Here is a 15,149-nt window from a genome sequence, read left to right on the forward strand (position 1 = left end):
ATAAAAATAAATTAAACTATAGAAAACTATTACCTACCTCATTTTAATAAATTATTATTATTATTTATTTTTTTTTTTTTTGAGTTTGGGATACATGACAAATTACATGAAATCACTAATGTTCTTGTTTATACTCTGCCACGACCACCAGGTCAGTAGTTTACAATAAATCATCAATACAAATGTTAATCGTATTTAGAAATCACTGGCTTTAACCCTGGTCCACTCAGAGTGCATGCTACTGCACTCATGCCCATGACCACTCAGCTGTGTCAGGCCTATTTTGATTGATTTTGAATATCTAAAGGAAACATTGAAATCTAAAGATAAGAAAAACTGGCATGTGGTAGTACAATTAAAATGATATAATCCAATCGAAAGAAAAGTAATGAGGAATAAAATGTAATCCATGTTGAGAAGTACATTGTATAGTATGAAGGCAACAGAACTGTATTATTTGCAATATTGTATTCTCATTTAAAGGCAACAAGTTAAAAGGTCATTATGAAACATTGAAAAAATAAATAAAAAAACCTTCTGAATTGATTTTTAATAATTTGTAACTTTAATCTAACTTTAATTTGTAACTTTAATCTGATAATTTGTAACTTTAAAATCATGCCTAAGTAGTTAGCAGACATAACAACAGAAGCTGGTTTTGTTATTGAATGGAATTTGTGCTAGAGAATTTATAAAGAAGCACATTACTGAAATTCATCTGCTTCCAGCGAAAAAGCAGATGATTTCTATAATACTGGCCAATCATCACTAATCCGGCAGTGTTGGGACCTGTGGGGTGCTGGATTAGTTAGTTTGCCGGATTACCTTTGGTTATTTTAGCACATACATCTTACCAAACAGCTAACCACCTTCTTCTACCTTTAACACGTTGACTGCCAAGTTTAAGAAAAAAATTCCCCAGGGGCCAAAAAATATTTAGGAAATAATTTGATTAGTAATTCTAAAATAAATATTGCTATGTCAGCGTTGTCGTTTTTTTTTGCTTAAAATATAAAAAAAAAAGTATTTTTTATGTCACATATATGTGGCCAACATGGCCACATATGTTGGTTACTTTATTTCTTGAGAAGCCATGTCAGCCACATACGTGTGACGTTATTACGGCATACACATGAAGGTCGTTTGTGATTAGTTTATTGCACGTGCGGTGAGCGCTGCAATAAAACTAATTACGATAAAATAAACTCAAACATCGCAATAAGTTCGTCAGTATTGTTAGAGATTTTGTGAAAACAAGTTCATTAGCACACTGTATTATCCATTATATTGTGTTGTGTTTTTCCACAAGTTTGTACAAGTGTGTTGCAAAAAACAAAAAAATCTAAAAAGGAATGGCTAAAAGAAAATGACTAAAAAAGAGGAACTGAGAGAAATTGCTGGAATTTACAATTAAGCAGAGTTAAACTTCTCATAGACACACTGCTGTCCAGTTTTTTCCGAAGTTCAACTTTATCTGTTATGGACAATGTATGGTGTTTGTGCTTTACACCACGAGAGGCACTTCCTTTATTCATTGGAACCATGGCTGGGGCTAAATATGAGCAGGTTATAATAATAAATGTAAAAAACAAGTGGGAATGGCTTGCCAGTGTTTGAGTTTGCACCAACAGCTGATGCTGCAACAAATGTCACCAAAACAGTAGTGGCAGGTCGGTGTGCCAACCCCCGGGAAATTTAAAATTACGTTTGCGGAAATTGTCCGAATTAGCAGTGGAACCGGATTATTGGTGGCTGGATTAGTAATGGGTAACCTGTATTATGCCACTGGAAGCATCAACTTGACATTAAAAAAAAAAAAAAAAAAAAAAAATTTTATACAATATTTGCATGTTTTGTTTATACTCTGTCGTGACCACCAGGTCAGAGGAGTTTACAATAAATCATGAATATGTATGCTAATGTTGCACTTCTGTTAGTATTGCAAAGGATGGAGCACCTATAACGGTGGGAAAAATAATTTATTGTGCTCATAATAAATAACTAACCTTTTTTCCCCTCCCCTGTTCACCACCATGTTTATCCAGGATAACAGTAATAGACATTTGAAATAAGAAAGTATTATTAAAAGGTCATAGAATTTGCACTGCACTTCATTCCTTAAGGATTTTTGAAGATCACTTCAAAGTGACGCTTCATGAGACAATATAGTATTTTCTGCTGGCTGAGTGTAATTAAAAAGTGTGCATGAACTTTTAAAAAGATATATTGGAGTATCCTAACAGAATATTCTACAAACCTGCAAAGGCTTTTTTTTTTCTTTTTTTTTCTCTCTCTCTTTTTGCTAGTTGCAACAAACAGTACCAGTACAAAAATATTGGACGCATGCCATTCTGATTGAGAAATGCACCTCAAGTGTAGAAGAGCTGCATATGGTTTGTAAGATACAGTTTGGCCACCCTTTATCTAATATTGTTGATTTCCAAATGTTACCATATATTGGAATGATACAAAGGTGAGTGCCAGCAGACATCTGGAATCTAATTGTAACTGGTACCCCTTCTCAGTGCTTAAAGGTAATAAACTTATTTAGAATTGTAATCCTGCTTTTTTTTTTATTTATTATTATGCTTTTTTAAATTTATTATTATGCTTTCTTTTTAAAATGATATCTGCAGGTAATCTTCATTGTCAGTATACACAGTATTCTCTATATTAGAGAATATGGTATATATATACTGACTATAAAGTTGCATAAACATTCATTTGTAGAGAATAACACTTTTTTTTGTTAACAATAACATATAACTACATGCAATACATTGTTGATATTTTTATATATATTTAAAATATATTTAAAAAATAAAATTAAAAAATATATTTATTTTTAAATATTTAAATTTCTACAAATCTAATTTTTTTCTTAAAAATTCAAATATCACAAACACTGGAATCTTTATCATAGTTCTGAAATAACATTTATTTTGGCATTGTTTTATCACTATGGGTAATTCATGCTATCAACTAATGTTATACCTCCGAATTTAGGAAATTGGTCAGATTTTGCAGCAAATGAAGACTGGAGTGAAGAGGACTGGGCAGAAAGTGTAAGCCTTTATTTAAAATCAAGACTATAGTAGTCATCCTGTCCTAGATTTTATATAAAGTTAGTGGTCTTGAGCATAAGTTAATTAAATGTGTATGTTTGTGGAATGCTGTGATCCTTTTCTGCTGCAAACAGCAATATCTGTAACCTGCTCTTTGTTTTTTTTTAAATTTAATTTAATATTTTTGAAAATGCAGATTATCTTTTGTAATATATTAGCATTGAGTTGGAAAGAGAAATGAATGAAAGAAGTATGAGAAAAATAACTTGAGGTAATTATGTATAAAAATTTCCAAAATTCATGGATGGAAGTACAAATGAAATATATGAAATCTGTTCATAGAAAAGAAATAAAACTAGGAGGTTGAAACAGAAATAAATAAATTGACTGTTTTCATGAAGGAAAACTAAATTGTGTGCTGATAGGTTGCTGAAAACATTAAAGGAAAGGAAAGAAATCTGCACAGATGCACATGAATAAAGTTATATATCAACATTCCAGAAATATTTTGCTGTTTTTGTTACATGATACAATGACAGGCCAAGCACAACAAAGATCAATGATATACAATATGCAGTCAAAAAGTGGTGACTGGTGTTTATTGCAACTACAGGGTGTAACGTAACATAAGATGAATGTGCTTTTAAACAGACTATTCCTGTTTTTGAACACAATGCCTGTTGGTAATCACTGTCCATATGCTTTTGAAAATTGGTTATTTCTGTTGTGTTGAGCCTATTGGTTGGACCTCAGAGCAGTATTGTCTTTGTACTTTATACTATTCAGGACCTCCCTTTTTTGGAGAAGAGCTAAAATCCTGAAGGGGATAAGTGTAGGAATGTGGTGGGGCAGTAGGAAAACCAATTATGGTTGTCAAGTAGAAAAACTTTCTGGGCACATGATGGAGAAACATTGTTTTCAGGTTGATTTTTGGGAGATTTGCCAGGAGGAGAGATTCCTTTGCAAGAATAATCCCATGACTCCTAGAACATGGCATACAGTTTTTTGGGAAGATGGTGGTGGTGGTGGTGGTGGTATTGTGAATCTTTCACTATTTTGTATGCATTCCATAATGTGCCTTTGTTTTGGGCTCAAGAGGTGAAACTAACTTTTATCTTCCATGATAATTTGCAATGATGAAATGTTCACTCTGTATGCTTAGCTATGCCATTATATCTGCATTGACAAAATATGGCATATCCATTTGATCAGCATGTTCTTCATCATCAAAGCCACTTGGCCCAGTTTGAATTTATTCACCATGTGCCTCACAATTCTCTTTCATAGCACATTTCAACCACAGACCTTTGTTACTTTATCTTGAATATGAATATCAGCTGCAGATTTACCTGTGTGAACAAAAAATTTGATTGCAGCATGCTGTTCACTTATGTCTGTATCTGTCATTTTTTGTAATACTATCTGCAGGTGTGTGAAGATTTCTGCTTTCAAAATAGTCTATTTAGATTTGTATCTCTTCATGTCAGCCACTACTTTCTAACTGTGCTTTAATAAGCTGCATAGTCATGACACAAGCCATTAATCACTTTTGCAAGTGAGTTTGTTGACAGTATTTAGGTGACTTGGAAGATTTATTGAGGAATATGAAAATTTTGTAAAAATTGACTGTTTTACTAACAGCAGGGTTCTGCTCACAGTTACTTCAACTGACTTCAGCCTAAGGAACACAGTCCATATGAATATAATTATAGCATTACCAATGAACACAAAAAATTAAAAATAACTTGTGCTTCAGTAGTGCTGTGATGACCTGAATGTTTGTTGCATTGTGACTTTTCTGGTTATGAATTCATATGCCAGAGTTTCTAACTTGATATTTCTTGAGGTTCTTGTGGGTGTTTTCATGTCCACATTTGTTCAGCCTTTGCTGTATCATGATTTCATCCTCCGAGACTAGAAAAAGATCATTTAGCAACAGAAATTATCAGTATTGTGAGTAATATTGTAGAAAGTAGTCATTTAGGTCAGCATTTTGAAAATAATTTTTCAGGTTTAGTGAAGTTGGCCAGAATTTAAAAATTATGGACAGGCAATATTTGTTTCAATTATTGCTAATTTGTTTTATTAAAATACAGGCAGTTCCCGCTTTATGAGTTTTTGCTTTACAAGTTCTCGGGTTTACGAGACCCCCCCCCCAAGTATCAAGTAACAACAAAATCGAAAATATGAACGTTAATTGCAAGAAATGAATGTTAAATATTCATGAATCCCACATTTCAAACCACGCTTGTAGCTGTACAATACAATGCAGTGCACCTCACTTTACGATATTAATCTGTTCCAGAGACACCATTGTATCATGGAATTATTGTAATGTGAACCCAATAACACATTGCTTTTTGGGTTCATTTGACATTAATTCAATCCATGACCTCGAAGTTAATTTTCGCTATATAACTCTCTAAAAGGTCATTTTTATAGTGTAAATTGTATTAGTTACCAATCCAAATCATTAAAATGCACTACGCTTTCATTGTTATATGTTCTGTTCTAAGAATCAATTTTAAATGCCTTTGTGATATTTTCCTAAAGCACATTTCTGGTGGTCACGATCATATAACACAATCAATTTGCGCTTTCTGGTTTATTGGGCTTTTCTGTTAGTGCAAGCAATTATAAATGGTAGTAAACTATGATATTTCATTTGTGAAAATACCGATAGCTGGAATTGTGTAGTTTTTTTTTATGTTATTATGGTGAAATGTGTTTCCCCTTTACTGAATCTTCAATCTTCTTAGCTTGTATAACTACAAGCGTGGTTTAAAATGTGGGATTTGTGAATATTTAACGTTAATTTCTTGCAATTAATGTTCATATTTTCGATTTTGTTGATACTTGATACTTGGTGGGGGGGGGGGAACTCACCTGGGAACTTGTAAAGCCAAAACTCATAAAGCGGGAACTGCCTGTATTTTAATAAAGCAAATTAGCAATAATTGAAACAAAAATCTTCAGTCGTATAAAAAAAACAAATTTTCAGAATCTTCTTTTCATTCCTTTTTGTAAGCTTCATAAACTTGTTACCCCGTGAAATTGTGTTAGTTGCAATTTGTCTTACTCTGGAAACAAATGCCTCTTGAAGCATTTCTGAAGAAAACGACTCCTTGTGCAACAAATCAATGAGTACTGAGCTAATAATGAGCAAACAATTAGTGTGCATTCAGTCTGATGATGAAGAATAAACCTTCTTTAATATTTGGTGTAAGTCATAAGTAATTTCTTTATTATTATAATTTGCTTGATTTTACAGGCTAAGTTTTCATTTCTTTGGATAAATCATTCATTGTTTAAACATAAACTAATTAGTTAACTAACTTCATTTTTGAGAACATAACCCCTATTTTTAATATTGTCTATGGGAAATAAATTCCCGCTTTATGAATTTTTGCTTTACGAGCGCGTGCTAGGAACGAATTAACTTGTAAAGTCGGAAGCTACCTGTATTGAAATGGGAATTTCCTTAGCCTATCATTAGCCTATTGCGGCTAATGATTGCCTGATGGTCTTGGTGGAGATGTTTCTTGCACCTCCCTAATTGAAGTCAACAGTGTGTTTAGTGTCAAAATCAAATGGCACGTTTGGGGTTTCTCCCATCTTCCCTAATTGAAGTCAACAGTGATTTGTGCTACTGTCTCTCTCCGGTTGGCTGAAACAATGCGAGACAGACGTCAGCGGCCACATTCATCCACCCCTTTCTTTGCCGACAGTGCTGTTCATGATGAGACGTTCATCCGGAAAAGCCGTATTCTTGATACTGTTGAACAGGGATAGTGCAGTTTCTGCCCCACCTCTGCGATAGTGACTCATGTGTCAGGCACCCACTATCATCCTCTTTCGAAGTTGGTTAACTCACTAAGTTTATCCATATTGACATCGAATTACCATCTATGTGAATATCAGTGATGCAGTGTACATATACACCTGCCAAGCGGTGGGTTCATCCAATAGTGAGAGGGATGACAGCGTTGCAATTTTCAGGAATCACGCATTCTCATGAATGCTATCCTTTTATTGTAGTATTATTAATGGCCATATGGTTCCAGGAAGCCTAAAGGTTACACTGCACCAGTTAAAAGAAAAAAAAAGGGGGGGGGGGTAAGTAAAATAGTATATAAAATAAATAATTAATAAAAGAAAATAAACCTATGCATTTCCTTCCTTTTGTGGGTAACTGTCCAGCTGACCCTTGAATTTTCCCAAATTGTCAGCCTCAACCATCCATGTAGGTAACTTATTCCAGTAATTTATAACTTGCTGGCTAAAATAAAACTTCCTGCAATCCAGTCTAAACTTCTCCCCCTATAACTTGAATTTATGACCCCTAGTTTTAGAATCATATCCTTGAAAATTTTGTCCTCGTTCATTCCCCCCCCCCCCACCATTCAGAGCCTTAAACACCTCATTCAAGTCTCCTCTAAGGTACTTAGTTTCCAAGCTGTGCAACCCACATATTCAAAGTCTTTCCTCATATGAATGCCCTTTTGCTAATCTCACCAAATGAGTTTACCCCTCTTTGAACCCTTTCAAGAAGTCGATGTATTTTTTAGATGTGGTCTCCATACTTGAACACAGTATTCAAAGTGTGGTTTAAAAATAGCCTTGTATAATGTGATTATGATGTCCTTATCTCTACTAGCAAATGTTTGATAAATCATTGATAGACAACTGCAACCTGTCTATGATGCTTGGAGAACTTATATATATGACCGTATAGTAACTCCCAAGTCCCTTTTTTTCCACTACAAATTTTAGTTCAACTCCACCAAGTGTATAAGTTATTTTTGGGTTACTGTTCTTCAGATGTAAGACCTTGCATTTTGCTGAATTTAAGCATAGCTGCCACTTCTCTGACCATCCCTGAGGTCTATCTAGGTCACTAGCTCTGCTTTGCGTTGATCATTAACTGCTCTACTGATCTTTACATCATCTGCAGATTTAGACATCATGCCCTTATGTCATTTAAGAAAATCAAAAACAACAGTGGTCCCAATACTGGTCCTTGGGGAACCCTACTTCTTACATTAACCCAATATGAGGAATAACCATTTATCATGACCCCCTGTCTCCTGCCCTGAAGCCATCCTGCTATTCATCTAAGGATTTTCCCTGTGATTCCAACCTGTTCCAGCTTATAAAGTAACCACTCATGTGGGACTGTGTCAAATGCTTTGCTGAAATCTAAATAAACAATGTTGAAATTATCTCTGAAAAACAGCTCATGAGTGATCCTGTCAAAATAGCTAACCAGATTTGTTAAATATGATTTTCCTTTTACAAAACCATGCTGTGTATCTTTTGGAATTCCATTTTTATCTAAACAATCCTGAATTCCACCTGTTATGATCATTGCCGCCATGATTTTTCCTGCTACTGAGATTAGACTGACCAGTCAGTAATTTCCCACTACATTCTTAGAACTGCATTTACATATTGGCGATATATTGGCACTTCTGCAATGCAATGGAATTACTCCCGAGTCCAGTGATGCTCTTATAATTAGCCTGAATGGTTCAATGCACTCACCTGCACCCTCACTGAAAATTATAGGGTATATGCCATCAACCCCAGGAGCCTTACTTGCCTGTAGGCTTTAAAATGTTTTCATTAAATAATTATGTGAAATTTTAATATCATTACATATTTTTCAACTTCACTTCCATAATTTCTCTTTCACATAAAGGAATTTTCTTCTGTAAATATCGATGCAAAGTAACTGTTGAGTTCATCTGCAACATCAACTGGAGTAACTAATGTTATTCCATGTCCATTACATAAGGGTTTGATCTGGTTTGTCCTTCTCTTCTTTGCATCTATGTATGTGAAGAATTCCTTATCCCTGCTCTTCTCTCCCTTTTCCAGCGATTTCTCATAATGTGCTTTTGTCCTAACCTTTTCTGGGGCACTATTACAGGTCAATTTGTAGCTGTTATATGCTTCGGTACTTTTTATTGGTCTGTAACTTATCCATGTCATTTTTTTTTCTGCTTAGGTAATCTGGCAACTTCATTATTGATCCAACTAGGGATCCTCATGGAGTTTTTTTTTTTTTAATGGTAATTACGCATTCAACGCTTCTGTGATTAATGTCATCAAGGTATACCATAATTCAGTTGTATTCGCTCTGTGAAATATCTACCCAGTTAATAGAAATCGTGTAGCATCTTCAGGCATTGTCATTTCCTTTCCTGAAATTATAACCCTTTCCTTTTCTTTTAACTACTGCTCCTTCTCTTCATCATCCACCATAGAACTCCATAATCACTTTCAGCCCTATTATGTCATATGGTTCATGGGTGATGATGAGGTCTAGAGTATTGTTTTCCCTAGTACTTTCCCTGACATGTTGATACAAATAGCAATCATCTAGTTGATTTAAAAATTTTGTCCCTCGTGTGGAGTTCCCATTTGCTCCAATCAATTAGAGGCGAATTAAAGTCACTCATAAAAGACATTCATGCTTACTTCTACTGTACATTTGCATGTAGAGGCTCTCACCATAATCTTCACAATCTCCTGGTTTCACAAGCACCGGATTACTCTGACTCTCATTGTACCTTTGCTCCCAGCAATCTCACATCATACAGATTCTATACTAGCATGTGAAAAGTCTGAATCCGGGAAAGATTTCATTGCACTCAGGCTGTTTTTGCTAAGAAGCAAGACCCCACCACCCCTCATATTTATCCTATCCTTCCTAAATACTTGTAATGAAACTCGTCCCATATTTCCGGGCTACACCACGTAGTTTCTGTAAGCCCTATGATGTCCTAACCAGCATTACTTGTCCTAACCAGCAGTTCAAGTTCACTCATTTTATTGAAGTCACTTCTGACATTACTGTTTAAACATTAAGACTTAGTGTTCTTGTATCATTACATACCCTGACACACACCCCTTAGTTATTTAAGCTTGCTTTCCTGGCATTAGCTACTCACTCCTTTGAAACGTTTCTGACCTCAGAACATCTTGCTAATATGATCTATTGCAGTTACAAACCAGAACGCTTAAGGTGATTGCAAGCATTACTTTGACCAGTATCATTAGATAAATGCGTATATCCATATTACCCTTGTTTCCCCGAACCTTTAAGGTATCCTCAATGATACTGGCAAAAATCTTTGCACCACCGTTGTTTAAATTTATCCCGTCTCTACAAAACAATTCCTTCTACCTACAAGTGCAGGCCAAGCTGATAAAAATTTCCCCCAAAAGCCTTATAACTGCATTGTATCTAGATGTTCCTACATTACTTCTTTAACCAGTTACTGCATTATTTTCTGTGGAACAGAAGCTAACAAATCTGTAATTACTTGCCACCTTTTAATTGTCCTTTGTGAATTGGGGATACACTCACAACTCCAGTCCATAGGAGCCTCCTCTAAATCCAAGGATGCTCTCATTATTATGACTAAAGGTTTTCCTACCTCTTTTATTGTGTCCCTTAATATAATTGGATAGATTACATCCACCCCTAGATGATTTTTTTATGTTTAGCTTAACAATTGCTCTTTCATTTTCCTCTCTTTACAAAATTCTACAAAATTACCTGGGGTGGATGGGATCTATCCAGTTATATTAAAGGAGGCAGCAGAGGAAGTAAGCAAACCCTTAGCTGTAATTATGAGAGCTTCCTTGGACTGAGGGGAGGTACCCACAGACTGGAGATGTGCAGATGTGACCCCAATTCACAAAGGAGGATCAAAGGCTGACACAAGCAATTATAGACCTGTGAGTTTGACTTCTGTTCCAGGAAAATTAATGGAGGCACTAGTTAAGGAAGCACCGCAGGATCATTTAGACAAGACTTCAATTATAGCTCGGACACAGCATGGTTTTGTTAAGGGGAAGTCTTGCCTGACCAATTTGATTGGATACTATGATGCAGTCGCAAAGGAACTGGATGCAGGGAATAACTTTGATATTATATACTTGGATCTTAGGAAGGCTTTTGATACTGTTGCACATGGAAGACTGCTGCACAAATTGGAGCAGTGTGACATTGGAGGCAAATTGCTGCTGTGGATAAAGGGGTGGTGAGGGGGAGAAGACAGAGAGTGGTAATCAATGGACACTGCTCATTGTGGACTAATGTTATTAGTGGAGTCCCTCAGGGCTCAGTGTTGGGTCCATTATTGTTTTCTGTATTCATAAATGATATTGATGATGGTATATCAAGTTTAATGTCGAAGTTTGCAGACGATACAAAGGTAGGCGGGGTTGTCAAGGACACTACTGACACTATGCTCCTGCAACAGGATCTGGAAAGGTTGAGCTGATGGGCTGAGAGGTGGCAAATGAAGTTTAACATTGACAAATGTAAAGTACTACACATGGGAAACAGCAACCCCAGAGCAACGTATCAACTCTGTGGTACTACACTGACAGTGGTAGAGAATGAAAGGGACCTGGGGGTGGTTGTTCAGACAGATATGAAGTTCTCTGAGCAGTGCAGACGGGCTGCAAGAGTAACTCATGGTGTATTGTCAATGATATATAGGAATTTTTCTAGCAGGGATAAGGAGGTGATTATTCCCTTATATAAGGCAATGGTCAGGCCACACCTAGAGTACCGTATACAGGTCTGGAGGCCTCATTTCAAGAAGAATGTAGAGCTGCTGGAACGAGTACAGAGAAGGGCAACAAGATTAGTGAATGGAACAAAGGGGTGCTCTTACGAAGAAAGGCTTAAGTTTTGCAAATTACAGTGTCTGGAGACTAGGCACCAGCGAGGTGATCTGATAGAGGTGTATAAAGCATTGAATGGTTTGAGCATGCTCAGTGCTGATGGGATTCTTCCTCTCGCTCAGAATAATCACCTGAGAGGGCATAAATTCAAATTGAGGAAAGACAGATGTAGGATAGATGTGCGGAAATTTGCCTTTAGCCAGCGAGTGGTTGGTTGGTGGAACAGACTTCCATCCCTTGTCGTGGAAGTTGATAGCCTAAATAAGTTTAAGGCTCAGCTGGACAGGTATTTTGAACGAACAGAGGGGTGAAGTGGAAGTGTTTTTTTTTTTTTTTTGGCTGATGCTGCATAAGCTTGCTTTCTTGCATCAAATGCCTCTACTAATGCTAATGCTAAAATCATTTAGCCTCCTGTTAAAATTCAATATATAGGTAGTTCCCAACTTTAAGAGTTGATTTGTTCCTAGCATGTGCTTGTAAAGCAAACTTGTAAAGTGGGAATTTATTTCCCATAGACAGAATGTTAAAAACAGGGGTTACTTCTCAACAATGAAATTAATTAGCTAATTGTTTGTTTAAACAATGATTGATTTATCGAAATAAACGAAAACAGCCTGTAAAATCAAGCAAATTATAATAATCCGATAATTGTAGATGTCTTAAAATACCATTTATAATCGACTCAATATGATAGCATAGCTTAATTTATTATGGTACTCACCTTTTTTTATAATCTGCAATTGATGTTTGAATAGGGTGGATGATAATTTTAATTTAAATTGGGAAAAAACAGAAGTGATTTTAATTTCTGTTTAAAAACAGAAGTTAAAATATGCGTAAGGAAGTAGAAGTGCACGTCTTCGTCCTTGGTTGTCAATATTAAAGTTGAAAATTGTGTTAACCATTTATTTTCAACTTTAATATTGACAACCAAGGACGAAGACGTGCACTTCTACTTCCTTGCACATATTTTAACTTCTGTTTTTAAAAAACTCCAACTTTTACTTACTCCCAGTTTAAATTAAAATTATCATCCACCCTATTCAAACATCAATTGCAGATTATAAAAAAAAGGTGAGTACCATAATAAATTAAGCTATGCTATCATATTGTGCAAATTATAATAATAAAGAAATTATTTATGACTTACAAATATTAAGAATATTTATTCTTCATCATCAACTAAATGCACCCCTATTGATCACTCGTTGTGTTAGCACTCGTTGGTTTGTTGCACAAGGAGTCGTCTTCTTCAGAAATGCTTCAAGACGCATTTGTTTCCAAGATAATCTTCTCTTTATAAATTTCATGATATAATGCATAAGCATTTTTTAACAGCATGCACAAATTGCAACTAACACAATATGTGCAAGTGAGATTACAACTAACACGATTTGTGTGGAGTTAAGAAGTTTACGAAGCTTTAAAAAAAAAAATGAAGAAAAGATTATAAAAATTTATATTTTTTATATGACTGAAGATTGCATTGAAAAGAAACACATTCTGCCATAATAACATAAGAACCCACACAATTCCAGCTATCAGTATTTTTGCAAATGCAATAACATCAAGTTTGTTATCTGTTTATAATTGATTGCACTAACAGAAAAGCCCAATAAACCAAAAAGTACAAATTGTTTTATGGTAGTGACCTCCAAAAATATGCTTTTGAAAAATATCACAAAGGCGTTCAAAATTGATTCTTATAACAGAACACACAATAATGAAAGTGTAGTGCGTTTTAATCATTTCAATTGGTAACTAATACAACTTACATTATAAAAATACCAAATACTGAGGATGCGGAAAGGTCAGGGAATGACCAGCGCATATCCCCAGAGCATATGGCCTTAGTTGCTAATGCCCCTAAAAATCAAATAACAAACAAACATTATAAAAATGACCTCTTAAAGAGATAAATAACTTAGTATTATAGCAAAAATTTCAACTTCCAAAGTCTTGGAATGAATAACTAAAAAAAGTGTGTTATTGGGTTCACATTATATTTTAATGATACGATGGTGTCTCTGGAACAGATTAATATCGTAAAGTGGGATGCACTGTAATGTATAGTTACGCGGGGTTTGAAATGCTGTATTTGTGAATGTTTAACATTCATTTTTTGCAATTAATGTTCATATTTTCGATTTTGTTGTTATTTGATACTTGAAAAAAGAATTCATAAAGCAGGAACTGCCTGTACTTGTGGCATCCTCATCCATAAATTCTTCATATGTTAATGTACATGCAAAATATCTATTTAGTTTGTCAGCAACCTGAGCAGGATCAACAGTAGTTTAAACCATTCGTATCTAGTGGACCAATGTGATTTTTCTAGTGTTTGCATAAGTAAAGACATCTTTGACTCCTTGCCAGAGATGTCTCATAATTTGCCTTAGCTTGCTTAAACTTCTTTTGAGTTGATTTCAGACTAGTTGATATCTCCTATAGGCTTTTGTGTCAGCTAATAATTTATATGAAACCTGTGTATTTTTCTTTTCTACCACAAGTGTCATTAGTTCATTCGACATCCATTTTGGTCTAACCCTTGAACAGTATATCCTTTTTAGTATAAAAAGCCTTATCCATGTTTTGCACATGCCCAATTGCTAGCACAGCTATAAACACTTGGATTTATGATGAATGTCTTTACTTAATTTGACCACTTTTACACTTTGCTGTTGTGATGTATTTGGTGAACATTTTTCCATCATTTTGTAAAAACCCGATTTTTCTCCATCTTTTTCTTTTCACAAAAAAAAAAAGTAATTAAAACAAGTTAAAATTGGAATTCTTTTAAACATTTTGATAATTTCTACTTATTTTCTTTAATGATGTGGCTATCATGTATGGCAGTCTACATTTCAAAATAGAAATGGGTGATAGCTTTGTTTATTCATTTCATGGTAACTTGTGTAGTGTGAAGTTAACTGCTTTCAGTAAGATGCCAAAGGCAATATGATATAACTTCAGAAGATATGTGAGATTTTCTGTGTACTGTAAAATCTGCAAAATGTAACATGTTTTCCTTGTGTGGATACAATTTTTAATTACAGCAGGCCCCCGTTATAACGCGGTTCGCTATACGCTGATTCGCTATAACGCTGTTATTATATTATAACCCGTGTCTGACTATAACGCTGTCACAGATCACTATAACGCTCTTTTACAGATTACATTTTTGACATATTTAACGAAATCGTTTCATTTGATGGAGTCGATAGCTTGAAAATGAATAGCAAAACAGCATTAAAACGTTTCCCACGCCCAGTGAAATTTTCTCGCACGCTAATTTAATTTCAGTACAGTGACTTGTTACGTAGTTCCGAGATCAACATTTTAAAAAATGAAGAAGTATATTGCTTGTAATATTTGCGT

General features: G+C 34.9%; 1 protein-coding gene across 6 annotated transcripts in view; it reads left to right on the forward strand.

The window, feature by feature from the left end:
- Positions 1 to 15,149, forward strand: part of lig (ubiquitin-associated protein-like lingerer) — a 574,370-nt gene that overhangs the window by 164,805 nt on the left and 394,416 nt on the right. For all 6 annotated transcript variants that reach the window (XM_090377982.1, XM_090377983.1, XM_090377981.1 and 3 more), the window contains exon 8: positions 3,007 to 3,065. In XM_090377982.1, the coding sequence (XP_090234108.1) occupies positions 3,007 to 3,065 (59 nt within the window). The remainder of the gene's footprint in view (positions 1 to 3,006; positions 3,066 to 15,149) is intronic.

The sequence above is a fragment of the Mastigoproctus giganteus genome, chromosome 7, assembly GCF_048544385.1.
Source record: "Mastigoproctus giganteus isolate SK-2022 chromosome 7, ASM4854438v1, whole genome shotgun sequence".
NCBI lineage: Eukaryota > Metazoa > Arthropoda > Arachnida > Uropygi > Thelyphonidae > Mastigoproctus > Mastigoproctus giganteus.